A 26,789-nucleotide genomic window follows, 5' to 3' on the forward strand; every position below is an offset into this window, starting at 1 on the left:
GTTGATTTTTTTCACTAACTAGTCCCCTAGAAATCAATTGTAGTATTAAGGAAAATTATGCCCTGATTCTTCAAAATTCTTGTCCACATGCTTAGTCTTTAACACATGAAAAATCAGAGCTTTTCAGCAAAGCTCTTCCAAATCTATGATACTTCGCCAACACCTGCAGAGTTTAGGAATTCTGAAACTTATATTGTATGTCGTATACCTGTAATCTTGAGGTAAAGCAGCACTTCACAAACAATGCCAATCAATCCGAGTTCTTTCCAGAAAGTTTACACCATTATACCTTGGGAGAGCTGGAGGATGTCTTGCACTGAGATTCAGGTTGGTCAGCTTGTGTTGATTAAAATTCTTTCTTCTAAGTCTGTAGCTTTCTTGCAGAATCTTCAGTTCTGTAATCATGGTGCTACATTTTTTTCAAAGCATTATCAATTCTCCACCACCTCAAAAAGAATTAATTTCCCTTCTGTGGTGAAGCCACAGACCAAATCAATGACGTTAAGCAAGGATTTAAAATTACTCCATCACCTTATGGTAACATAAGTCAGTATAGTTCTACTTTAATATTTCCAAGCTAAAAAGTCCATTAAAAAGAAATGCTAATTCTTCATTATGTGCTTACACTGTTCCTAGCAACATATTATTTAGCAAAAAAGGTAGTCAAAAGCCTACTGCACAATTAAAAGTATTCTTTTCCATGCATTTTTTAATATTTATAATGGAAAAAAAAATCCTCTGTTTGAATTTTTTTAATGTTGTCTTTGAATTCCATGCTATGGTTTTGAAGGAGAATATGTGTGAAAAAATATCCCAAACTGAGTAAAACAAACAAGTCCCAAGTGAATGAATTCACCAATGGCAGAACAGTGACCAGTTTTTTTCTAGTAACTTCGTTCCGCACTGCTTAAGCTGCCTTAGGAAGTTTTCAATTTTGATAACAAAAATCTTCAAAAAAGGCAATTTTTTGGTTGCATTTCCTGCGAAGGACAGGATGACAGTAATGTCATTGTCTGAAAGCTTCTAGAAACAGCTGTGATACTTACACCACTGTTTCTTACCATAATTTAATATAGTATTATAATAAATATAACCTAAGCATAATATAATATGAATAATGCAATGATAATAAGATATAATTGTAATTAATTATAAAATAATATTAAATAACTGAGCAGGCAGACCAAATTTTGTATCAAACCAAGTACTCCTTTATGCTGTTAGGCACAGTCTATAGAAGGTATGGCTGGCATAGATCTTCTGAAAGGAAAAGAATAAGGGGTATCATCTTCTGTGGATTCCCTATTCAACAGCTGGGTGTGTGCACCCAAAGAGCCAAGCAAGACTCTGGAAACTCTGACATATACAACACTGCAATACATGGACAAGAACTGAGTCTGTGCCCTTCCAGCAAGGCAGGGAGAGCCAGGCTCTTCTCCATTGTCAGTTCTCCAGCAGATTTCCCAGATCTGCTCCGCCAGTGTGCTTAACCCAGCTGCTCACTGGTAGCTCCCTGTATGGAATCTGCCTCAGCAGCAGCAAGGCTGGCACTGACCTTGCTCTTCACCAGCACAGAGGCTTAACAGACACGTGGAACTGGTTTCCAGTGATCTTTAGGAGATGCAGATTGAGATCAAATTCACCTGCACTGCATGTCTGCCTCTTCTAGGGACAAGAATGGCTGAATATGTATTTGGTGTTCTTCTACCAGCTTAAAAGAAACTCTCTTCTTAAATCTCCCTCATAGTGACAGTTCTCTCATTTTCTGTATTAGGAGGCACTGACATTTGTAGCAATACAAATACTTTTCAAAGGTTTAGGTTCGCTCCTGTTCTAAATGGCATTTTTTTCAAAAATTATTTGCATAGGCACTGCACTCAGAAGCTAAAGGAATGGCAGAAGTAGCATATTCCAACAGCATTTATACACACTATACACATATCACTGTGTTTGTGTACAAATTTCAAGCAACTACTGTGGACTCAGTTTGCCTTTATACAGGCGGAGTCTTAGTACTGACTTTTTATGTTTATATAGTGTGAGTTAAAACAAAGCCAGGCATTTTTAGAAGTATTATATTTAAAATATCTGTCAAGATTTGTCTGCATGATTTGTCAGTTTGTTCTTGCTATGGCAACAAACAAAAATCTAATTATGGAAACACAGCAAGATAAATTGGATCCTGTGTTAAATTAATGTGCTGTACAAACCTAAAGTCTGACACAGCATTTACCCCTAAGACAGTCAAGGCTTCTGGGGTACCCAAGTTATTGAAACAGGTCAGTTAAATGTCTTTTTGACCACCACTTCGGGCCAATTTATTTGCATTTGTCTTTTAAAACACTGAAAGCATACTGTATTCAAACAACATAGTCTTGGCAATCTTCATGTTCATTTTGTCCTCCAAATTCAAAACAAGTTAAGCAGAATGAATTTGTAAAATCTTACATCAATAAATTTTACTGATGAAAATGTTAATTAATTTACATCTATGTTGTTTTCTCTTAAAAAGAAAGGCTCGCATATCAATAGGCAGTGAAAATAAGCAAAATACTGATTGTGGAATTGCACAGAGAAATCAAAGCAAATTCTTTGAAACATCACTCAAAACCATAAAATGTTTGTAGTAACCACCTCAACAAGATTAAATCCTGCAAATGGCTCACCTGATACACTGAACAATATGTGAAACAAACAGCTAACAGATTATTTTTCATAAATGTGTCTGTATATAAACACATACCTATGAGGAAATTTTAACCCAATAGCTGAATTCAGAGGCCAAGTCAACGTACAAATTATCATCTCACATAATCATTTTATAAAGGCTCTTGAATAAATTGAGAAAGTAGTGAGAAGGGAAAACTGAGTCAGTATTTTTGCAAGGGTTTATCATGGTCTTGGTTGCCCACATCAAATTTTTTCCATCGTAACATTTTTACAGTCTTTTATAGTTTAGAGCCTATTATATTTGCATATAATATAAAATATATTTATATTTTATATTAACATTCAATTGACATAAAACCAGATTCTCTCTGTTTGACTTTTCAACAGGGGAAAAAACAGAGTTTTGATAAATCAAATCAGAAGTATTTAAAATAATTCTGGACAAAACAAAAAAAAAAAAGACAAATTGGAGAAATACTCCATACTTAGTTGAAAACCCATAATTAATTCCTTCTTAGAGGCTTTTTATTCAGTGAAGAAGTCTGTGGTATTCATGACTCAGAATCTGTATTCGTTTAAATAACAACTCCCACCACTGGGAAAATAAACTGGTAACTCAAAGCAGGGTGAGCTCAGGCTGCATTAACCAGGACATGCTGCCCATTCTTTGAAGGGGATGCTGAGATTTAAGGGTGCAAGTGCTGCTCCTTGGTTTACAGCCCTCGGTGAGAGTCTCATGGTGCTGCCATGTGGAAGCAACACCCACCCCCCAAAATGCCAGGCTTTCTGCACCCCACTAACAACCCTGCTTCAAAATCAAGATCAGGTTACCTTGGGGAAAAAATATGTTACATGGACCAGGAAAAAATGAGAATCCCCGATGACATGGTTCCTACGAACATTATTTACTCAGTGAACCACCAAGCCACCCACGTGGTTTTGTACCACACGACTCTACTTACATGGGGACACATGCCTGTCATAGACACAATGACTATCTAATACTTCCTTCCTTTACTCAAAACCTTCCCCATGGCAACTGTACCAGTTTCATAATCCTTTTTCTTTCTTACAACTATAACCCACATATCACTGTCCTAATTTTCAGGGATGACAAACATGCGATGGAAATCACATGTGGTCAAACACTGCACCAAGACATTCACTTTTTGTATTGCGTACCAACTGTGCCAGCCAACATCGCTAAGCATCTCAGTGAATTTGATTAAAATTTCTGCTCAGGTTTTGTCATCATTCAAATCGGCTATCCAAAAGTGAAGTAGTTCTGCTAATGCCAGTGGAACTACCCAATGAGCACGATCACAAAGTTTGCTCCTCATTCTAAAATTATTATTTTAAGTGTGGATAGGAAAAGAGGGAAAAGGGCAGTACTTCGCTGACACTTTGTTTCTTGTTGTACAGCTTTGCTGCCAAGGTGCACTGCTTTCACAGAAAAGCAGTTGAAGTAATTGCTTTAAAAACACAAAGAAAAAAAACACATAGTAGCATTTGTCTGCTTCTCTTAAGCAGAGAAACTTCTCTTCCTCTGGAGCAGCTGTTATCACAGTGCGCTCTGCTCTTCTGGAGTTGTTAAGATATTCTCAGAGATGAGAATGGGCAGAAAGAAGGTAAATAAACATGGACTTTTGCTTATTGTACATTTAACAGGAACCTAATGAGCCGAACTGCTGAGTTGCAATGACAGAGCTAATGCCATTGCACACTTAGAGTGCCTCAGCAAAAGCAAAATCATCATCAAGCTTTTGAGAGACAGATTTGAGAATGAGCATAAGGATTTCAAACCCAAACACTTTAGATGCTGAGGAACATGAAATCTACATCCAAATTAAAATGCTGTGCCTCATGAATGTCCCAGCTGAAGGCTAAAGAAGGCTGAAAATATTATAAGTACTTGCATTCTCCTCTGCCAGCCCAGGCTGGATTTCTTTCTCAATAAATTTTTGGCCAAGTGACAAGTTTACTGAAAGATGCAAGTGGGACTCTAGCCAACAACAGAACCTATGTGAACATCTGAAGGCACACAGGTTGGGAAGGACAAGCAACAGCAAACAAAGAACCCAAAGAAGATTACAGCTTTTAGGGACAAATGGCAAAACAGGAAACGGCAGCTTTGAATCCTCAGCAATTTTGTTGAAGATGAACTGGATATCCTACCCTGCTGAAACAAAATTCCCTTTATTTTCTGCATTCCAGCTCACCTTCACTTCAAAACTGTCCCTCTTGCTTTCAATTCCTTTTCCTCTTCCACATTCCCCTTTTCTTTTCCCATTTTCTCTGTTTAGTCTAAATCCTCCAGGTAAATTCAGATAAACAAGCCTGACACTGCCATGACAGATAAGCCTATGACATTGATACATGTCCTGCCACATCTTTATTCTGTACTGGGACCAGAAACCCATGAGTGCTCTGGATTCAATTGCAACTGAATACTGTCCATGGACAGGCCTTAGTGGGCTCCAACGCAACCCTGCCTGAGCCAGAGCAGCAGCTCCTGCTCAGCAGATGTCTGGATTTTTTCTCTATGTCATAGGTACAGGCAGTGGGATTAATGGTAATAAGATGAACGCATCATTCCTTGCCCTCACACTGCTCAACCATCTCTTCCATCCTCATCCTCATCACCGGTATTCTCTCACCCATTTCCACTGGAACTCCATCTCGTGAGATGGCTCAATACAGTGCCCAGGGAATGGTCCTTCATTCTTAATCAGTTCTTCTGAAGAAGTATAAAAATGGTTAGTGATAATAAATAGTAGCGAGTGCTGAATTAACAGATTAATAAAGAGAATATAAAACAGATTATGTGATTCCAGTTCTTGTGAACATGCTATGCAACACTGAATGATCATGTGTAATTTGGGTGTTTTCTTCACCTGCAGCAGACCTGCAACACTCCTCAGTGGTTCTCTAGGGCCTGAGGAAGGCAACAGGAATGACATTGCAGCCCCCCTGTAGTCAGACAGTAACACAGCCCACTCTCTCTGTGTCCTACTGAAGTCTTATCCATATTATTTTATGAGCTGGCTGGTTGAGGTGCCCACATGGAATGGATGAAAGCATGGAAGACATGAGTGAGTTTATAAGTTTAGATACATCATATGCTCTTCAGAGCTTTCTTTTTTAAAGCATTTTATAATGCATGTGAAAGGGCCACAGGGAAAAGAGAGAGCACTGAACTAATGCACCTTATAAAATACTGCAAGGTGAGAGTAGTAGTTTATCACAGCAGTTTTTGTTCTTAAATGCTATTTAAGTTTTCATACATGAAAGCACTTTCAGAGGCTAGAAATAAGATTGCAGAGGACAGAGGGGAGTAATTGAAGCATCAATGACTATGAATGGTGCATCAAACCATAACCAATTAATTTCACCTCAAGAAAACTTGGTATTTAACTACTGTTTGTAGAAATGTTGAAGACAGAAAACTTTTACAGAACAGTAAAACTACATTTTAAGCAATTGTCCCAGAAAAAGCTTCCAGGAAGAAACACTTTGTAGCTCATTAAATTACTATTATTTTCCAGGAATAATAATGGATGGATCCAGCAATCAGTATAGAAGCCTCCAGCTCCAGTGAAATCAGGGTGGCCATGCTGCACTCACTGAGCATCAGGCTGTTTACAGAAGACAGAACAGCTGAGGCTGGAGAGGACCTCTGGAGAGAGTTTAGTCCAGACTCCTGCTTCTAATTGTTCTGAAACAGATTCAGGATGTAAGAATTCCTAAGAAAAACTCCATGGTTGTTACTGAGTCAGGCAAAAGCACCATGTGCAGGTATGCAGCAAGTGATATACAGGCCTGAAGGACTGATTTTTAAAGGGGGTTAAAAAAAATATTTATATATTTGATCCATTTACTCTTGAATTATCCATTGTGACAGCTCAAACCCTTGGGATTGGGCAGGATGAAGAGTAATGACCTTAACTGTAGCACTTTGCACCTCCTGCACTCCATGTAGAACAACAATGGAGTCCCAGCTCTGCACAGCTCCCAGGCTCAGGTGCTCTCACCTGCCAAACAGCCTGAGCCTTTCACCAAGAAAGCCCAAAAATCCTAGGGCTACAGCCTGGCCTAATAGTGCTCTGAAAGTCAGGGTACAACTCAGAGCAGGTTGCTCATTTATGAACACAAGGCAGCTGGAGTAGAGTTAAATTAGGATTAATTCAATTCTTGCTAGAAATCATGGACTGTTGGCTGGATTACGCCCACAACGGATAAATTAGAAAAAGAAAATAGATAAAATGGGGACATTTGGGACATTTAATAGGAGACTGCATAAGTTACAGAAAAATATGCTGTGGAAAGCAATCTTTCCTTGGTCCTTTGGGAGAAACTACACACACTAATAACAGTTCTTCCCTACTCCTTTATTTTGAAAAGTGTCTGAGTAAAAATGGAATTACCTTACTCAACAGAACTGTTTCCTGTATATGCAGGTTTAACTACCAGCATTAATAATGAGAAAAGGATCCTTATTATTACTTTTTTACCCTTGCTCACATCGAACCAATACAGTCACTAGTGGCTCAAATGGACTGTCTTCAGATTTGACAATCCTCCACAAAAGACAGATTAATTTTGCTCCTATTGCAACTTGCAATGGCAGCTTCTAGATTCAGGTATAGAGAATCTTTATTAACACTATTGATTCATGATACAACAAGAACACACCTTGTCCTTCAGCTTCCAGGTTAACACAGCACAGCTGACAGTTATAGAATAACATCTATTTCCATGGGGTGAATCCCACCAGAAAGTCATTAGGACAATGCAATTTCTACAGTGTACCTTTTTGGAATGCAACCACTCACTGGTTCCTGTAAGTGGCTGATCCTGAATTTCATGGCTCAGATTGATCTCAAAGAAATCAGAAAATATATCAGTAAATATGCTGAATATCTGAACTGGAGTAAAAATAAATACTCTTAATAGAACATAAATTAGAAAAGATAATAACATATTGCTAATCACTTTAAAGCTGCAATCCCTAATTAAATAAATTAGAGGATTTTCTTAAAACTGATAGTAGCACTCTCAGATATTATTAGGATGGTGTTTCTGTTTTGAAAAGACACCTTTAGAAAATGAGATCACATCTCAAGTTCTTAATCTCAAGTTTCCTGCAATATTACTTGGGTAAATGAGCATCTTGGGTAAGAGGAAAGTCCAGTATCTCTCCCCATGCAGTTGTAGATAAAGACCCCTAAGTTTGGGGGTTTTGTTTCTTTTGCTTCAGTTTTGGATTTCTGTTTGTTTGGTTTTTGTTTGGTTTTGTTTGCTTTTAATGGCAAAAAAGAGCTGTAAAGTCCCTGGGAAGAGCATGTAATATATCTATTCTCTTCTACAAGACAGGCATTGTAAACAACAACAAAATGACACCAACACCCAGAAGAGAGCTTAGAAAATAATATAAGCACGTTTCTGAGCCTTACACCCATAATGAGCCAGCAAGGCAGCTTGGACTATAAACCCCACTCTGAGCCTCTCCTCCGACCCTTTTGTCACATCCTTACTGAATTGAAATCTCACAGGGTGAGCTGAACTGGATTGCTTATTTTTTGTTCTTAAAGTGTGTTAGTTGGCAAAAGACAACTTTGAGTTGTACTTCCTATGATCAAAAAGTCCAACACAGTAGTGCAGAAAGTCTGATTTTAAGCTGTTTAAAAAGAACCACCAACAAATAAGAAAACCAACCAACCAAAAAAGTGAACAAAAAATTTCCCAATAACTTGTCAAACTGCATTCCAGAATCTCTGAGAGGCATTGCTGCAACTCATTAAACTTCTTTATAGTCTGATGTGTTACAACACATTACAGAGCAATGGTAAATAAATAACTGCTGATTTGACACTGCTTTCAACTGCAGAGCAATTCTGCTTTCCTCAGTGTTACAATTAATGTCAGCAGTTAATGCCTTAAGTGGTGGAATCGGGAGCTCAGCTACGATAAACACATGCAGTCAGATTTCAACTTAAGGATATACCCAAACTGCAGCATGGAGTTAGTTCAGCTGTCCCTGTCTCAGGCTGCAATTACAGTTCTGTTGGTCAGAGCAGCAGGGGCACCATTTGTCATCCTAAGGAAGGCTGGAGTGCTGTGAAATTGGGCACTTTGGAAAAATGCAGCTGTAGCAGAACATATGTATAGGCAAGACCATGAAATGAACTGGCTCCAAGCCAGCACGTAAAAAGAAAAACAAGAGCATGTAAATGAAAAAAAAATCATAAAACACTGTACTCAGAAGATGCTTCTATTGATATATCCTGGCCAGCCTTAAAGGTCAGGATGACAGCAATCTGTCTTCTCTGTGGGATTACTTAATCAATTTGCAGCTCTTTTTTCTTCACCCTGTTAGCAACAGGTTTATATCTTTCAAATAGATCTTCTAATTTTTGCTGCTTAATTGGTCTCAGGCTCCTGTGTATCTCTCTATACAGCTTCCTGTGTATCTCTCTATACAGCTATAACAAACATGGGTGTGCATTTACATTCCTGCACAGACTGTAGTGGATAGAATATGAACTGTTCAGCTCTGCTCTGTAGCTCTCCTGTAACTAACAGAGATTATTATGCAGCTGAAGACAGTTTTCTGCTCCTGGAGCAGAAGAAAGAACTGAGCTGTACTTTAGTACTGCAGTGAATACTGGAATGGGCAGAGGCTGCAGAAGAATGACAACCATGCAACCTCAAGAAGCTCTAGTCCTTCCTCTCTTTCCCTAAGCTGAACAGGCCTATGTGTCTTCTGTCTTTAATGGTGAGATAAAGAACCAGCCTTGGAGCCATTCTGTCTACAAGCATCACAAAGGGAGAATCAAGAACTTTACATACAAAATAACCTCTACCATAGGCCTTTCATCCCAGCTGAAAAAACACAAACCCTTGTGTGGGCTGCATCAATGCCATGAATCAAAAATCCGTAAGATCATCACATCCATCACCATCTTTCCTTCCTGAGTTGAATGAACTTTCCTCTAGCCAAGTATAACTTACTACAAATCCTGTCAACTACTGGCTTGAAGAGACACAGGCATCTCTACCAGGTAGTGGTGTTTGGGTGGAAACAACACAACTGAGACATGTAAGTTTTTCTCTAAGACCGGTATAAGATTTTAACCAGGTATACATGAATACATTAGAGTCCTACAAACACTATGCAAGAAGGGATCAATCCGTTCCATTTAACTGTCTAAATCATTTGCCCGCTTTCTTTTTAAATATGGAGCCCTAGAGGAACAGGCATCAGGGGAAATGAAGCAATGAACAAGGTCAAACCCAAGCCTCATATGTAAAATATAAATCCCTGTGGGAAAAACTTATTTTAAAAATATATGAGACCCTCTCCCTCCAACCTCTTCTCTCTACAGATATGTTTCATGCATATATACACCTCCATAATAGAAGTTTTTCAATGCAGATTTTTGCCAGGAAATTAATGAATACAAGTTACACATTTATGCCTATAACACACTTTAAGGATTTTCTCCCATCTGAAGAACAGAACAAATGCAAAGGCAGATATCACCCTGATGCATGCTTCATTACTAACAGACTGCAGAAACAATCAGCAATAAGCCATCTCCTGCAAAGAAAAGGGACAGCTTCTCTCCTCTAATCTCAGAGCTATTTCTCTTCCCTCTGTCAAACAGCATTTAGGAATGTTGATATTCTGCTGTATATTTTTCTTCCACTCACAGGCAAGTGGCCAAGGTAAGGTGCATTTGCCCAGAGGTTTATGTAAGAGGTATCTGTATGATGCTGTAAATTCAGAGATACAGAAAACTGAGGAGTATAAAGAAAGCCACCCCTAGCACAGGAAGAAATATTTTTTTTCTGAATTTAGATTACTTTTCCACATTGTGAGCAAAAAATTTAACCATAAAGCTTTGCTTTTAAATGAAATACATAAATGACTACCAAACAGCTGTCCTACTTAACACCACTATGTAAACATCTGTTGACATTCCTGCATGCAAATAAGAACATCAGCTTGCAAGTCTCTTAGACTCAGATTAGTCTTTATCAAGTCCTCACCGAAAACATGGGGGTGGATGCCAACTATTCTGTGAAATGGGAGGAAAGGAAAATCTTGAGCTTTTTTTGAGAATTGATCCTTGGAGAAAAGATGGATGATGGAGAATACAACAGAACTTAATTACATGCAAAACCCCAACATTTTTCAGTGTGTTTGCTTTAATGGACGTTTCCATTCCTATCTCTCTGTGGTGGTTTCCTACTTCATCACATATTTCAACAGCTTGTTTTATAATTGTCTGTATCAAATTTTTATTCTTCTTTATTCAAACCATCCTTTGAAAGTTCCAGGGTCCCAGACCTGCTCCTGCTGAGCTAAATGGGATTCTTGACATTGAGGTGAATGGAAACAGGACTGGGAAGGCTGTACGCCTCATTAGATACACGATTCCACAGCACCCTCTAAAATTCTGCTGAACTCTCCCTTTCAAGCAAATAAAGCTGGTAAACTCAGAGGCCATGAAATGTCACTATTACATTTCAACACTTAAACTGAGGTACCTGATGAATTAGCCATCTTCTTGCCAGGCATCTTTGAAAACTGCAGCCCCTGAGGGACTTCCCCTGGCCGTTACCACTTATTGCAAAGTCAAAGAGAGAAAGCTAAGGTTATTGTTTTGCCTGTGGAATCAAAATATGCTGAGAGGGCATGTTATTCCCCAGACTTAGAGGTTTATTGCATTTCTAATTCACACCTAAGGTCACCATATGTCAAGTGAGTATGCATTCTGCTACCATGGCTACTGCCATCATTTTGGCTCTAATGCTAAATAGTTCTAGATTGGAACAATACCGACTTGGAAACTGCATTAATTTAGTGCTTATAGCAGAAGACTGGTCTTCTGATTAACGATGGAAAATTAGATGTTCTGGTTCTACCCTTGCATTTATCAGACTCTCCAAAAATCACAAAAGTCATTTAATCACTCTCAACCTTTGTTTCTAGATCAGAAAGTCAAAGAACTAAAAGACCTGAACAACAACAGTAAACAAAGCTAGTACAGCAACAACTGTGTCTTCTCCACTGAAAAAAAGTTAATAAATTAATCAGTGCTTGACAAAATTTCATTCAGCAATTAAAAACACAATATAAGGTTTGAAATCTGCTACTTGTGTCCTGACAGGTTTGCACCATGGTGGGAATGCTTCCCTTTGCATAATGCATTAATGTGAATTTGACCACACAATTGTCATTCCTTGTCATTTAAGTAGTCTTACAGTTAAGCAGCCATAATTGTCCTTTGGGTGTTATCTTAAATACATTAAAAAAGAAATTGAATGCTTTCACCACATTATAGCTGGGACACTTTTTCAAAGCTAATTTCTATGTGTGTGAATTATTCATGATACACTTCAAACAGGCTCTTCCGGATAACGTAATTGACCTTGTCTGCATGAAGCACCTACTACCTTGCCTTGGGATAATTTAATCTACAATGTGGTCCATTATTCAAAGGTAATGTCTTTTCATTAGGTTAGGCAATATATTATCACTCAACTAGTCACCTAATTCTGCATTTAGCGTATTCAAGTTTTCACTTTTTTTTTTGTCATAGGTTACACTCATCATAGCAATATCTCACATTTAAGTAGCATGATATTACAGTAAGACAGCATTCTCTTGATAAATGGAAGCAAGACTTTGAGGACTCTAATTTCAAGATTTACTTGTGCATTTTAAACCTCAGTTGGCTTTGTGTTTTCCATGGGTGAAAGTGGAAAAGGGTATCTATTCAGTAAAAACTAGTGTAAGGTCAAAACACAACTAATGCACCAGGTGGCAGAAGTTATGTAAACTCACATACAGTTCAGTGGAAACCCTTATGTGTGGATGAAATAGATGCTAAATCATACGTATGACATATTTATAACACTTCCACAGTTTGATTTTGCTGTGTAGAGAAACCCCTGGTTGGTCTGCCATGCAAGGAAGCAATTAGCAATGCTGGCTGTAGCTCAGGCTGGCTCCAAACCATTGCAGCCTGCTCTGTAACAGACCATTATTAGGACCCAATTCCCTGCTACATATTCCCTTGAAGGACCTTGCTCAGTGAAGACCAAAGTAACTGATTATTTTTTGCATATGGAGTGAAATCTCTGAGAGAGAAAGCTAAACAGTTGGGCACCCAGCTCTCTCCTGTGCTCCAACTACTTTGAACCACTTTAGTAGAATAAAACAGCTCTGAATGTATTTTAGTCAGCCACTGACAAAGTCCTCCTGCATGAGTAAACTCTCGAGTGGCACAGTGATCTAGAGCAGTTCCTGCACCAGTCCCACTCCTGGCTTCAGCAAAGGGCCAGAGACGGTATTCTAATTTATATTGCACCACTCCACTAACCAGGCTTAAAGATTCCTCTCCACCCCTCTCTACTTCAGTACTGCAAGGTCAACCTCAGTTGGAGCAGAGTGCTGGCTTTTTCAAACTATCAGTGCCGAAGTGTTTAGCTGCTGATTGTAAACACTGCATTAACAAGCTATGGATGAAATTATTAGCTCCTCTAAATATCTGAATTTTAAAAATGTTTCTCTGTTTTTTTATTAGTTTGTTTTACACTAAAGTGGAATTTATTGAAAGGTGTAAAAACTAAGGAGTTAATCCACCATCTTACTTGCCTAAATCAGTATAATTATACTGAATCCAGTGGATCTGATCCTGCATATCTTTGAGCTTTGTAATTTTTTAGTTGAATCATTTGCTACTGTAGCTTCTCTCAAGCTGTCCATTAATAGAATGTTATGATTATGCTAGCTATTCAAAGCTTTTTAATCATGTTATATAAACACAGTTCAGTCTATGAATTGTTTATCCTGATTAGATATTGTTTGAGCGTTCACTTAAAATTATGAAGCATTGCTTTAGAGCAGAAATAATGGCAAGGGTGTCAGAGATTTCAAGGTGTTAAAGTGAACATTCACTCTGAAGGTCATTGGCTGAATTCCTGTTTGCGTGAATATTCAGGAACAATCTGCTCACGTGTTGGAAAATTTCTGCAAAGACAAAAATCTCACTATCATTGTCCAGACTGATATTTAAATAAAAAAAGAGTAATGAAAGTTATCAAAGTGACACTGAAATTCCAGTAAAACTGGAGTGAAATAGGTGATATTTATAATTTTCCATCAGCTAAAACAAACCAGCCAAGGGAAGAGTTGTTCCAAGCAAGATAACCTGCAACTGGCCTGGCTGCTAGATCATATTTCACATCGGTCGAGTACCTTCCATTGTGTAACCACAGTTGTGCACATTGATGGCTCCTCTTGCTATAATATGGCTATGTTTACCCATTAGTTTCTGCTTTTGTGCCACAACCCAGCAACTGTGATATTACAACTGTTCTAATGGTCTGTTTCACTTTGTTCATTTACCTATTAATTTTGGCAATGGCATATTTCATGGAACATAAATTTCATCCTCTGAAAACATGACAACCTGTAGTACAATATGGTCAGACAGATTCAGGAGCTTTTTATGGAAGTAAAATGAACTGTCCAGGGTGGTATTTTGGAAAGAACATACCTCCCTCTGGAGGCATCGCTTGTATCTAAGGTGATTACTTCAGTACTAACAGGATGCAATGATTCACTCAGTAAAATTCTGCTTCTATTAAGTAGATACTTCTAATGTTCTGCAAATTGACTAGTGGCCCTAGAATGTCTCACAGAGGCAGTAAACAAAATACAACACAATCTCTTTGTCTGAATCCAGAACGTAAGTTCACACTGGGAAGGAAGGGACCTAGAAAGCTTCCACTGCTTTGAACATGGAGGCTCTGGGAAACAGGACCCCAAAGCAGGACCTAAAAAAATGCTCATTGCAGGAGACTCTTTCCCAATTCGATGACGGATATTAAAGAAGTAAAACAAATGGATCAAACTGACTTTGCATTGCCAAAGAAAAAGCCAAAGGGAGCTGAAATAGAACCTACTTTAGAAGACAGCTCTTCCTAGAATCCCATCTTCTGCTGTTACCTTAGCATTCAGTCATTTCTCCCTGAGAAACAGCCCCTAAACTTCTGCCACGCTCCAAAGTAGTTTCATGAGGATAAAAATCTGAGACTTTAAAATCACAGTGACAAATAGGAGGCAAACAAGTGCTAATGTACAGAAACCCTTTAGCTCAAAGGAGAAAAGAGTAACCAACACTACTTTGTCTTGTACCAGGCTTGACAATATCCATGTGGCCCAAAAATGGATTACAGCCAAATTCCATTCTTGTTTTTCCTCCTAAAAGGAGGAAAGAAGATTTACACATATCTACATAAAAATAAAACCCACATACTTTCCTCAAAAGAGAGAACTCTATCTGTATGAATACATAACTTTATGGACCCTACTGACCATTTGAATCACCAGATGAAGAAAAGTTAGTATTTAAAGAAACATGTAATGAAATTGATGTTACCTCTTTTTTTTTTTTTTTTTTTTTTTTCCAGAACCACTCTTCATATCTCTGGCCATTTTTTGAAACAACCCATCATAGGCTTGGAGTCATCAGTAAAACAAACCTCTCAGACCTGAACAAAAAAAACCAGCCAGGAAGTGTTATCTTTTCCTTCCCAACAAATGTTACTATGAACATTTTGATCACGTTGAATGAGACAGCCTGAACAAAACTGATTGCAGTCTAAACTACTGGGAGCACTTTTCATATGTTATTAATGTTAATATACTGAAATCACTACATGTTATAAATTAGACATGTCACTTTAAACTTTTTGGGGAAATGGAAGATCTAAGGAAAAGGGGACATGAAACTAAGCATCCTGGATAAACAAAAAGTCAGTACACAAAGACAGGGACGGAATCTAACACAACAGCAATGGTCCAAAGATCTATGAAAGAGCTTTTGTTCCTATCCTGGAAGGAGACAGACATTTCTCTATCTGGCATGGTGAGAAAACATGTACATCTCATGTTAGCCCAAATTAAGATTTCTTTCTAGGACCCATGGAGTGTGTCTCTACTGATTCTAGAAGGCTTTAGATATTAATCACAACCTGGTTTTCTAGAGAAATGAGACATATTGAAACATTCTACATGAATTTTTGTACACAGTGCAAAATCACAACTTTTTCCCTTATCTGGCTGAATACACCAAAAATCCCATTATACCCCACCTGAATATATTGTTACTTACTTTGCAGTTTGTTAGGTCCATAAAAATTCATGGGATCACATCTTCCTGCTAAATCACCATAACTGTGGTGACACAAAAGCAAATGTGTCTCTAAGGAATGACATGTTCATTCTTCCACTAATAGCACAAGGACAAGGCACAAGAGGTACCTACAAAAAGCTCACACTTGGAGTGAAAGACATCAGAGGTGTTCAGCTGAGAGGAAACACCTGTAAGGCTCTTTTTTTGTGGCTAAAAGAATTTGGCCATTGGTTTTAGAGGGGTTCATTCAAATTGATCTAATGGCCCATTCCAGTTTCTGGCAATATTGGTGTCATTTGTAGCCTGATGCCTCAATTTTCCCCTTTGCTAAACAAGAAAGCTACCTTTAGAGGAGAACTGGAAAGATTAATTGGTCAACCTTTCTAACTGATAATGTTTAAAAAAACAACAAACAAACAAACACACAAGACAAACTACAAAAAAAACCCCAAAAAATCTTTTCTACAGGGGCTTTTGAATTCTGCTCTTGAGAGTAAAGGAAGAAGGCTCTTGATGTCTTCTTGAGTCCTGGACAGCTCAAGTGGGAACTTGGCTAAACCAGTCTGAGTCTTTCTCTTGTCAAAAGGACTTGGAAAAGATTCAGGCTCAAAAGCTCTTTCATTTTTGTTCTCAATCTTTTGGGCCAAGCAGATAACAGAAAAGCTTCCCTAAAAAAGGTTTTAAAAGGGTTATTTTCCTTCTGGTCACCACATTTTTCTAGCTACTTGTCAAGTCTCAGCCAGATCTGCTACTCTTCAGATCAGTCCAGGTGTCAACAATTCTAAATTGATTTTAGATGTTTCTTGCGAGTGAAAGAAGTACACAACTTTCCCCTGCCCCCCCCCCCCCCCCCCCCCAGTGTCTGGAGATATTTTCTCAAAGTATGCTTGCTTATCCTCTACATTTTGCAGTGTAAAAGGAGGCAAGATACATGTAGAAGAGCTACTTTTATGTCCACTTAACACCAGACAGCTCATGTAAGAGTATTCAGTTTAGTGCTTCTCTTAGGGGAGATTTTTGTACCCTTGTTGTTTGAACACCAAGCAATTCCAAAATGCCACCTTCAGCTGATCCTCATAGATTCTTTTCTCCTGTCTCTGTGTTCATACTTTCAAACATGAAAATAAATTTTCCACAATCTACCCTCAAATTGCAATGGAAGTAAAATTACTGGACTTCAGATTTAGAGGCAATGAATCTGAGCACTAACCTGTACAAAATTCAGAGCAAAAAACGGTCTTTATTTTTACCATAAAGTTGTGTTTTATTTTCTCCTAATTACTTACATGATCAAGTTATGCTATTGATCTTTTTGTGTATAGCCTCCTAACACCCCTGTTCTCCTGGACAGCTCAAACCACTTCAAACAAAATCTAAGAGTAGGAGTTTCATCCCACCCGATTTTCTGCCAGTGCCTTGCTATGCACCTACTTTTTTCCCCAGGTCTAAAACAGGAGTCAAATGAACCCCAAAAAATACGTAAAACTGAGAGATTACAGCCACAAATCTTTTTTATCCTCCAAAATAATGTAAATACCAATGGAAATTGCTATTGCCATTTACCATTGCCACTCGTGGCATCTTGGTAGATGAGAACTCTTCCACTGCTATGATTTACATCTTCTGCTCTGCAAAATCAGAAAACATCACTCTCTTTACTGGCCCAGATTTGACAGACAGATTAGTTTAATGCCAGGAAGACAATCTGAGTGCAGTAGAGGCCAAGATGTTTCAAGTAGGACAGCTGAAAGAAGCAGACAAATGGAACTGTGATGAGAACACACTCCCTGCTGTGGCTCTAATGAGGGAGAAGGCACACTTTTCTGCTCAGGCAGCAGTCCTGCTTTCTTCCTGGAATGGAGGACAGGTTGCTGTCATAGCTAATGACCCACTAATATAACAAACCATGGATTAGCTGTTTGTTTCTAATCATTATTTATTTATTTATTGTTAACAATATCCTGAGTCCTGCAAACTAAAAAACAGAGCCTATTCCTGTTCACAATTAAGAGAATGTTGGCTGGAATAGCTTGAAAGAATTCTGTCCTTCTTCCTTTCTTTAAACTGTGTTTATGAATAGTTTATACAAGTGGGTCTGTCAAGCCAGAGGTATCATTAAGATGTATTTGGTTCTGGCACACGTGTGCCTCATAAAACTATCCATGTCCAAATTCTTATTTGGATTGCAGAATTCCTTGAACTCAATGATTTTACTGAGCTATGAGCACTTACACGATCCCACAGATTTCACAGGTTGAACAAAATATATCACTGACTTTACTCCACGCCAGAAGTTCTTTGGCATCCAAAGTCCCAAACCAACAGATTGTAGAGGTCAAGTAAACATTTTGCAGCATCAGTTCACATCACTGACTTCCTCATAGAACCACCAATAATAGTGTATGAGATGAATTCCAGAATCCAGGCTCAAAATCTGTTGTCTAGATTTACATTTCATTTACCTGTCCTGTGTACCTTCATTTATAACACAAGGTCAAGCCTCCTGTATACTGGAAAAGATAATTTCCACATCAGTAAAACACAGTAGATCTATTTATTTTGGAGTACTTTCTATGTAAATATGCTTTCTATGCAAACTGTAAAAGGTCTCAAATGAAATTAAATTTGATAAAATAAAATCATAAAATAATATGAAATAAAAATATAATTCCAAAATTGCTCATTAGACTTACAAAAATAAAAGAATTCAAAGAAGGGGAAAACTTGAAACAAACACACAACAAAAAGGCAACAGAAATATCCAGTGACAGCAGATGTATGAAGGATGTATTCAACATACGCAAACAGTAGTTAACCATAGAAGCCCTCTCCTCACTACTCCATCAGTCCTCACTCTAAGAAGTATTTTTTTAAATGTACCTGACACATTGTGTCTAAAGCAACACAGTGTTCAGCAGAGCCATCCCAGGAGACTCCTGCCTTGCTGGTGTCAGTGCAGAATCATGTCAGGTAGCATTAATTATGTCAGGTAGCATTATAAGCTTGCCTTCTCCTGCAGTGGGTTTCAAGGAGGGAACATGCTTTCTTTCCACTGTGTTAGAGGCCATCCAGTGTATGGCTGAGCAAGGATTTATTCCCATGTTTCTCCCATCATTTAGCCTCTTAGCAGCATTTTGATCTCAGAGACACACAACAAGACTGGATGAGAAGGAATTCTGTGCTTGCCTGGCAGCTATAGCACACTGTACCTCCCTGCCAGCTAAGGAGGACAGTATAGGGCAAGGGGAGTAAAGGGTCAGGAACTGGGATAATGATATTTCCACTGCTCACAGGTGTGTGCAGGTTTCATGCCAAGTTACCTCTGCCATGCCACATGTGTTGTATTCTGATTAGGCCCGCTGCATTTTAATCAGCTGCAAACAAAAACCAACATAGCATCTTTAAAAATGGTCTCTAAATCTCTCTCTACAAATAAAGGGGGTGTATTGCATTACTGTGGTAAACTCTGCTCCAAAGTCTCAAAATACAGCACAAGCTGTCTAAAGTTGTGCTTGTGAGAAGCTGTCACTGCCACTTTGGGGGAGAGACAAGGCATGGTGGTGGAAACACAGATGGCAAGTCAATCATTCTCAAAAAAGGGATCCTAATTAGCCAAGAATAATCACAGCACACAATCCACACCTGCCACCTATCCACCACTCCTTCAACACATGCCTCTTTTTGAGGGCAGACTGCCCTGTTCTATGTTATTTTATGCAATAAAAAATAGTCTCCGGTAATGCAATAACAATTTAAAGTTATTTTGTACAAGAATAAATAGTCCCCTGGTAGTGCATTAACAACTGAAAGTACTGGAATGATAAACTGGAAATTATATTTATAAGACATAAAATACTTGTGAGCAAGACCACATTAGTAAATGACTGCTTGTTATGGGTCACTTTATATCACCTCCTGATGCATCTCTATAAAATACTCCACCAGAACTCAGGCTTCAGACTCCTTTCTTCAAAAAGATTTACTCTATAGTGGTGAAACTTTGGTGCAAGACATATGTCAAAAAACTGTGGGCACTTCAGGTGAAAAAATGAAAGTCCTACATGAGTAACTAAAAGCACTATAAAAGCTCTGGATGAGCAGAAAAAATGTGTTTCACTGCATCCTCTAATACAAGAACTCAGTGCACTGAGCAAAACAGTAGTTAAAACCACATTAAAAAATGTAGTTCTGTAAAACTGTAAGTGGGAAACTCCTGGAACCTGCTTTCCTAGGAGGCTGCAGGGCAGGCAGCCTAATAAAGTTCAAAAAGTGATTAAACAAATTTATGAACAGCAGATCCATAGTGTATACTAAAAGGAATTGGCGATAGCATAAACACTAATGCCCTTATTTGAGCAACTGTGGGTGATGGGGACATACTGAGGGAAATGCTAAAGAGTTCAACTTGTGTACTCACCTTAAGCTGCACCTCTCCAGCTGCCACTACTGAAGGCAGGACCTGAAGGACATTTCCTAGCACCTCATGCTCTCACAACTGGCCTCATCTGGAGCCAAGGAGGGAGCCTGCACAGACAAAGCTCTAGCAACATAGAAAAAAAAAAGTTGACCTGTCTCAGCAATGGAATTAAGTCTGAACTAAGAAATTTTGATACGTTCCCTGCTGTGAGGCAGCACTACATCTTTCCCTCCAACAGAGAGTTACGAAATGCAAATGCAGTGGTTCACCAGTGAAGGCAACCAGCTGTCTGGCATAAGGGATCACAGACTGTGGGACATTACTTGGTGCAGCTTGGCACTGAGATGTGGGAGTAGCTGGGAGCCAAAGGGGAGGAGAGGAGGTGGAAACCTGGGTGCAAGTTATAGTCAGGGAAGAGGTCTGTAGTTTAGGATGGATGTAGTTTAGGATCAATCTTTGAAATCAAAGCTTAAGTGACATGGTGTAGGAATTCTACTGGAAAGAGAAAAAGAAGGAAGGAGTCAGGAAAATCCCACCACCTACAGACATTCTTATTTCTTTGATTTTGCTCTTGGACTGATCTTTTCTCAGTCCCTGCCTACACAAATGTGCTATGAACCTGACAGACTGTCAGCCAAGTATCGCAAAGCAAGTTATGCTGCCACTGATATAGCCATCACTGTGCTAAGTCCTTGATAAGGTGGATGTGAGGAAGCTTCCCAGGTGACAAGCATTTGAGTCCACCCACTGCTTCTAGAAAACTAAGGAAATTCAGTCAAGAGCTGGGGGTTTGTTCAGTTAATCTTTCCATACCTCCAAAAATTTTGGATGTTAACAATTTAAGTGTGCATCTGCACACATGCACTTATCCTTATACACATGCTCTTAGGTAATGCCTGAGATGCTCCATGGAGAAAGGAAATCAAAGCCCTGGGGGGCTACACTTCTTTTCATATTCTCAGAGACCACATTTAGTGGTAGCTCAACCTTCCTGCCCACCCTGCTTCTCTCCTGCTTGTTTGACTTGGCCTCTACTTGTAAAGATAAATCTGTAATCTTTCCCTAAGAGTGTGGATTACTTTCTGGATTACTTTCCTAATTAATGCCAACTCTCAGATTTGCTCTGGTTATGGGAGTGTTTCTCCAGCAGGCCTGAGAAAGTCACAGGAGACTTGTGATTTCTGGTCATACAAGTTTCCTTTGCCACCTTCTTAAGGAAGACAGCTATGCCTTGATGAACAGGCATCTATTGTGGTGTTCTGAAAATCTGTCTGATGGCAGAGATGTACAAACTACAGTTCAGGACAATTTAATTTTTGCTTTCAAAGACAGGCTTGCAGCTAAACTGTAGTATGACAGGGAGAACCAATAAGGCTGTTCCAAACAGCAGGAGGTGGAGATGAGTAAACTCCTCTGCCAGTTTGAGATGAGTGAACTCCTCGTGCCAGATTGCACGTCTGACACATTGCAGATGTAAGTCCAAGAAACTCAATGGGGATACTACGCTCAGTCTCACCTGCTGAGGATGTGCCTGTGTCTTCAGGGCAGGAGGGAGTAGCAAAAGAAGAAAGAGAAATTCCTTGATATAAACTGGAATGATTTTATGCAAGCCAGGAGCCTCCCTGGGCTTCTCTCTGAGGCAGCCCAGGATGCCTTGCTTGTCCCATTTGCCCCCTGTCAAATCTGTGAAAGCCAAAATTGCTACTTAACAGCATACATCTTTGCACTATGATGCAAAAGGAAAGAAATGGTTTTATTGCTTCTCTGTGAAATTTGATAGTATTTACATCCTGAAGATAAGGATTTGGTGTGTTGGTGTTATCAGCTGTAATATCCTAATCACATGTTCCATCTCCTTGTGGGAAAAAAAAAGGAAATAAAAAGAGCAAAGCCCAGAATGAGAGTAAACTCAGCAATGGATTTTATTTCTTGCAGGAAGAGGAACTTTTATAACTTTGTCAAGATGAGACACACCTCTGGGAGATGCCCTTCCATCAGGCATTCACCAGTGGGCTCAGTCCAGAGGTAATGATGAGTGGAGACATTCAGCAAGCTGGATTAGGTCAGGTAACATTTCCTGCTGGCCTACGGATGCAGTATTGTAATTAATACATGGGCACTGCACACTGAATTCTACAGTCAGATCAGAAGTGTTGCTCATTAACAGCAATTACACATTAAGATACCCTGGTAACACAGAGGGAACACAGTGCTTCAGGCATCCAGAAGTCAAAGTCAAATGAAACAGAACCCAAGGGTTTTGATCTTTGCTCTGTTGCTCTGGCCCAAAATCTGGCAAAAACCACACAAGTGAGACCCTTCTGCAGCAAGTCCAGCAGAATACCCTGAAGTCATTCACACTTGTAGCTCATTCAGTTTTAGGAGTAGTAATTCCTTAACTCCTAGAAGTCTTTAAGACACCTGTAGTGTTCAGCACTAGAACTCTTCAAGACAAGGATAGTGTTCAGCACTACTTGGTCTCTAGGCTCCTCTGTAATACAACAGCATTTCACTACAAAATTAATATCAATTAATAGATCTTGCAGAAACAAATGCTTCTCCACAAAAATACTTAATACTCGGGTAAGAACAAATTACCCTTACCTTGTAATCTGAAGAACTGAAACGTTATTTTTGAGCATGCTTCACATTTTGCCAAAATTAAAGCCTTAGACTACTGAGAAAGCTCAGGATGAAAAAAGGAAAATTAGAAAGTGTAATTAACAAGCATAGAAAAGGAAGGAAAAAAGAAGGGAAAATCGTTGTGTCTGCTACATTCACAGCAGTAGACTGTAATCTTTTTTTTTTTTTTTTTTTTTTATTTCTCAGATGGAGCTGCAGTAAAGATTAAATGAGTTGTGTAATTCTTGTGTGGTCAACTGTCAAGACCACAGTGGTGCTGCACCAGCAGCACGAGCACAAGCCAGACTGCACACTATCCTCACATCCTTACCCTTGAGGAATCAGCCACAGCTTTGGTCCTGGACAAGCAGAGGATGAGGTGCCTGTCAGAAGCCCTCTTAGCCAGTCTGCCTGTTGTTTGATAGCTTTAGCCCTGAAGATACACAATTCACACACTGTCAATTCACACAAGATTATCTTTACTTTTTCTTCCCCAAAAGTTTTGGTTCTCAGGAAGTACCCCCAGCTTTAGAGAAGCCCCACATACAAGAGTCATCTCAAAACCCATTCACAGTGTACATTCCTGCATAGACATGAATGAGTACCTCACAGAAATGTGCAAAATTAAACACATGCAGACTTGCTATACTATTGTGACGTTCATCCTTAAAGCAACATTTTGGAAATAGCCTCTGTGGGGTTTTATCTTCATGCCATATCAAATGTGGTGTGGGAAACAGAAGCCAGCAACACTGGAAATACTTGTAAGATACCAATTCCACCTCTTTATGAGCAGTTATGCTTATATTTTGCTTTCTTTTGTGCTCCACCCTGGATGCTGATATTAACATTTCATTCTTTAAAAAAATATTAGCAATACAAGCAATTCTTGGCTGGTAAATCTCATGATAACAAAAGACATAATTCACAGCTTTTAACAATAAACTGACTGTAAGGCTGAATTGATTACTGAATCCATAAACATTCAGTGTTATAGTAACTTTGCTGGAACCAAGAGGGTTTTGACACATCTCATTAGGCAATGTGGTTTCAAGACAATGGGATCTCCCACTGCAAGCTCCCCTTCAGGCTTTCCATGGTCTTTCTTCTAAACTACAAGCAAATTTAAGAGTTGCTAATAATCAAATAATCACCACAACCATACAGATGTTACAAGTGACAAAGGAGACTTTGAAGACATTCAGAAGTCTGTCCTTAATGTCATTCATCTCTCCAGGTAAACAAACATAAAATCCTGACATCAAGACTCAGTTGACTGGAAGCCAGACATCCTGAGTAGCCACTGGAAATTTAATACTGCAGAGAAACAAACTGATGAAACTCTCTGCCTTTTTTTTTTCCTGTTATACATTAGCCAAGGGGAAAAAAAAATATATATATTCCTTCTATCACAAGCAGAAAGTTAGATATACCCCAGAAACTGTACTACCAAGTATTTTACACATCACATTCAGGGCTATCGGACTCAGAAGAGGTTACACTCCTCCCTTACATAACATCATGAGTCTGGAGCAATCTGGATTGTTTTTATCTTTAATACATAGGTAAAACTGTAAATGAATAAACACATTATTTGCCATCAGCTAAATACACTTTTTGTGATTTCCATCACCGAAGTTTTCAGAGTCCGGACGTGCATGAACTTAAAGAGTGAAAACTCCCCCAGGGAGGTCAGATCCTCTTGAAGCAGAGCACAGGCACTGCACGGTAGAATCCAAAACAGTAAAAGGTTCTGCACTCTCTCCTGTATTGCTACTATTAATTTGGGATCTTTTTACTGTTGTTTTTTTTTTTCTCTCCTCAGCTGCGGTATGCCCTGTAGCTGCTGTACAATGGAGTTAAGAAGGAAAGATTTGGGATGCTGGCACTTACTCGGGGTGTTGAGGAGCCGGGACTTTTTGCAGTAGTAGGCTGTCTCCTGCTCGCAGTACTCAGCACTGTTTATCACGGCCTCCAGCTGCTCTGCACTGCTGTTGTAGTTGAAGGACATGGTGTAGGGCTTCTCTGGACCAGCTCCTTGCACTCTGGTGAGCCCTGTGCTGTTGTGCTGCACTGCAGTCCAGATCTTATCTTCTGTTAAATGAAAAATGATTGAACGGGAGGTTAACAGCAAAACACTTCCAACAAGCAGGGAACAAAAACCAACTGAAATCTAACATTTTACTGCAGCAAACAGAGCATCAGCAGGACCCCAGGCTCCAAAATGGGCACTTTGTGATGAACACCAATAGGTCTGTCTTCATTAAAGGTCGGTGTGGCCCACAAAGATGTTTCTCCCTGAACCAGCTCAAACAAACACTGCAGTGCCTGCTGAGCAAGAGAGAAACTACAAGCTTCCTGGGAAGCACAGAAAACCTTCAGCTTCTTCTATTACCAGATATCTGTATAAAATTAGATACCTTTCAAGCGGCTTTGTCCCTGAGAGAAAACACATAGTAATATGGCTCATAGGGGTAACACTCACCTTTCTCCTGAGAGCACAGCCCACGCTGTTGTAACAACAAATGGAAGCAGAGAACTGCGGCTGATGAGCTTGCACAAGCTCACCATGAACAGAAAGCACAATCTCTTGCCAGAAAGTTAAACTGAGAATATGTTCTTACCACCCAGCTGGAAGTCAGATCACTCATTTCACTCAGTTCTCAGATTTTTCTGCATATAAGTTGAATGATGCCCTACTTGGATGACAGTACAGAATGCCATATGACTTGGCATCTGCAGTTAACTCTAAATATTGATGCTTTTCCATGCTGGGGAGCCTATTCTCATTTCCTTAATTTCATTTACTGGCAGAGCAAGAGATTGTGTAGGTGACAGAAAGCAAATCTAAGCTTAAGCACAACCTGCACCCTACAACAAAGCTCACAATCAGCATTGGAGTTGGCATAATGAGAACAAGAACACCACATTTGGGAGCACTCAGCTTCCAGGGAGGCTTTCTCCCAGCTGGTTCTGCTATGACAATGGGCAAGGCAGAAAGGACAACCTGAAGGCCAATTTGCTGAGCTGACACATTGTTAAAGACAAACTCTTTAAAGACGATTCGCAGGACTGAGCCCTGCACACGCCCAACACTATTAGTAAGAGTCACATCCAGCAAATTTCCTCTTTATCAAAGACCCTGCTTGCCTAGGGAGGATACAAGATACTGACAGGGCAAAAATTTAAGGCAGCAATTTTCAATCATTTGATGAGAAAGAGATTTCGATCTCACAGAAAAATGTAGACAGTAACAGGAAAAAGTAAGATCTAGGCAATAGATTTCTATTTTGTTATTTATACTTCATCAGGGAAACCTTGATAACAATGAATTGTATCTTTTCTAAGCTGGTTATAAAAACTGTGCATTTAAGGATTCAGATGGTTTTACCACATGGCCTGGCCTGAGTTCTTGCAGAGCCTGAACTTTCCACTAACTCCACAATACACTGGCATGATGAGCCCAATAGCTGTGTGGACACTACAATGCATTGCAGTCAAAGTATTTTTTGTAGAGCTACAAATATCCCCCAGATTACTTCAACAGAATGCTAATAGGTATATAAAAATCCTAAATGGACTATCTATGCAGACACTCAAATAATTTAATGGATTGTCTTTATGGAGCCATTCAAATGACAGGCAAGTAACAACAACCATCTGGAGACTATCTGCATAGGTCTGTTCCAAGACCTGGCTGCAAGTCACAGAGAAATTAACTTGCATTAACTGTAAGGACAGTTTACACACAGCAAACCACATATTCACTCACAACCCTCTCATATTCCTGTGATGGTAGAGAGTTTACTCATAGGTCTGCAATTCTGTGGTTCTTAAGAGACTTCAGGGAGCTGCTTGTGGACCCGTGG

The 26,789-nt window shown here is 39.2% G+C and overlaps 1 protein-coding gene across 1 annotated transcript in view; it reads right to left on the reverse strand.

The window, feature by feature from the left end:
* The window catches only part of CNTNAP5 (contactin associated protein family member 5), a 200,821-nt gene that overhangs the window by 53,566 nt on the left and 120,466 nt on the right, over positions 1-26,789 (reverse strand). Inside the window, exon 13 of the mRNA XM_062498016.1 lies at positions 24,814-25,014. Within this exon, the coding sequence (XP_062354000.1) occupies positions 24,814-25,014 (201 nt within the window). The remainder of the gene's footprint in view (positions 1-24,813; positions 25,015-26,789) is intronic.

The sequence above is a fragment of the Cinclus cinclus genome, chromosome 9 (assembly GCF_963662255.1).
Source record: "Cinclus cinclus chromosome 9, bCinCin1.1, whole genome shotgun sequence".
Lineage (NCBI taxonomy): Eukaryota > Metazoa > Chordata > Aves > Passeriformes > Cinclidae > Cinclus > Cinclus cinclus.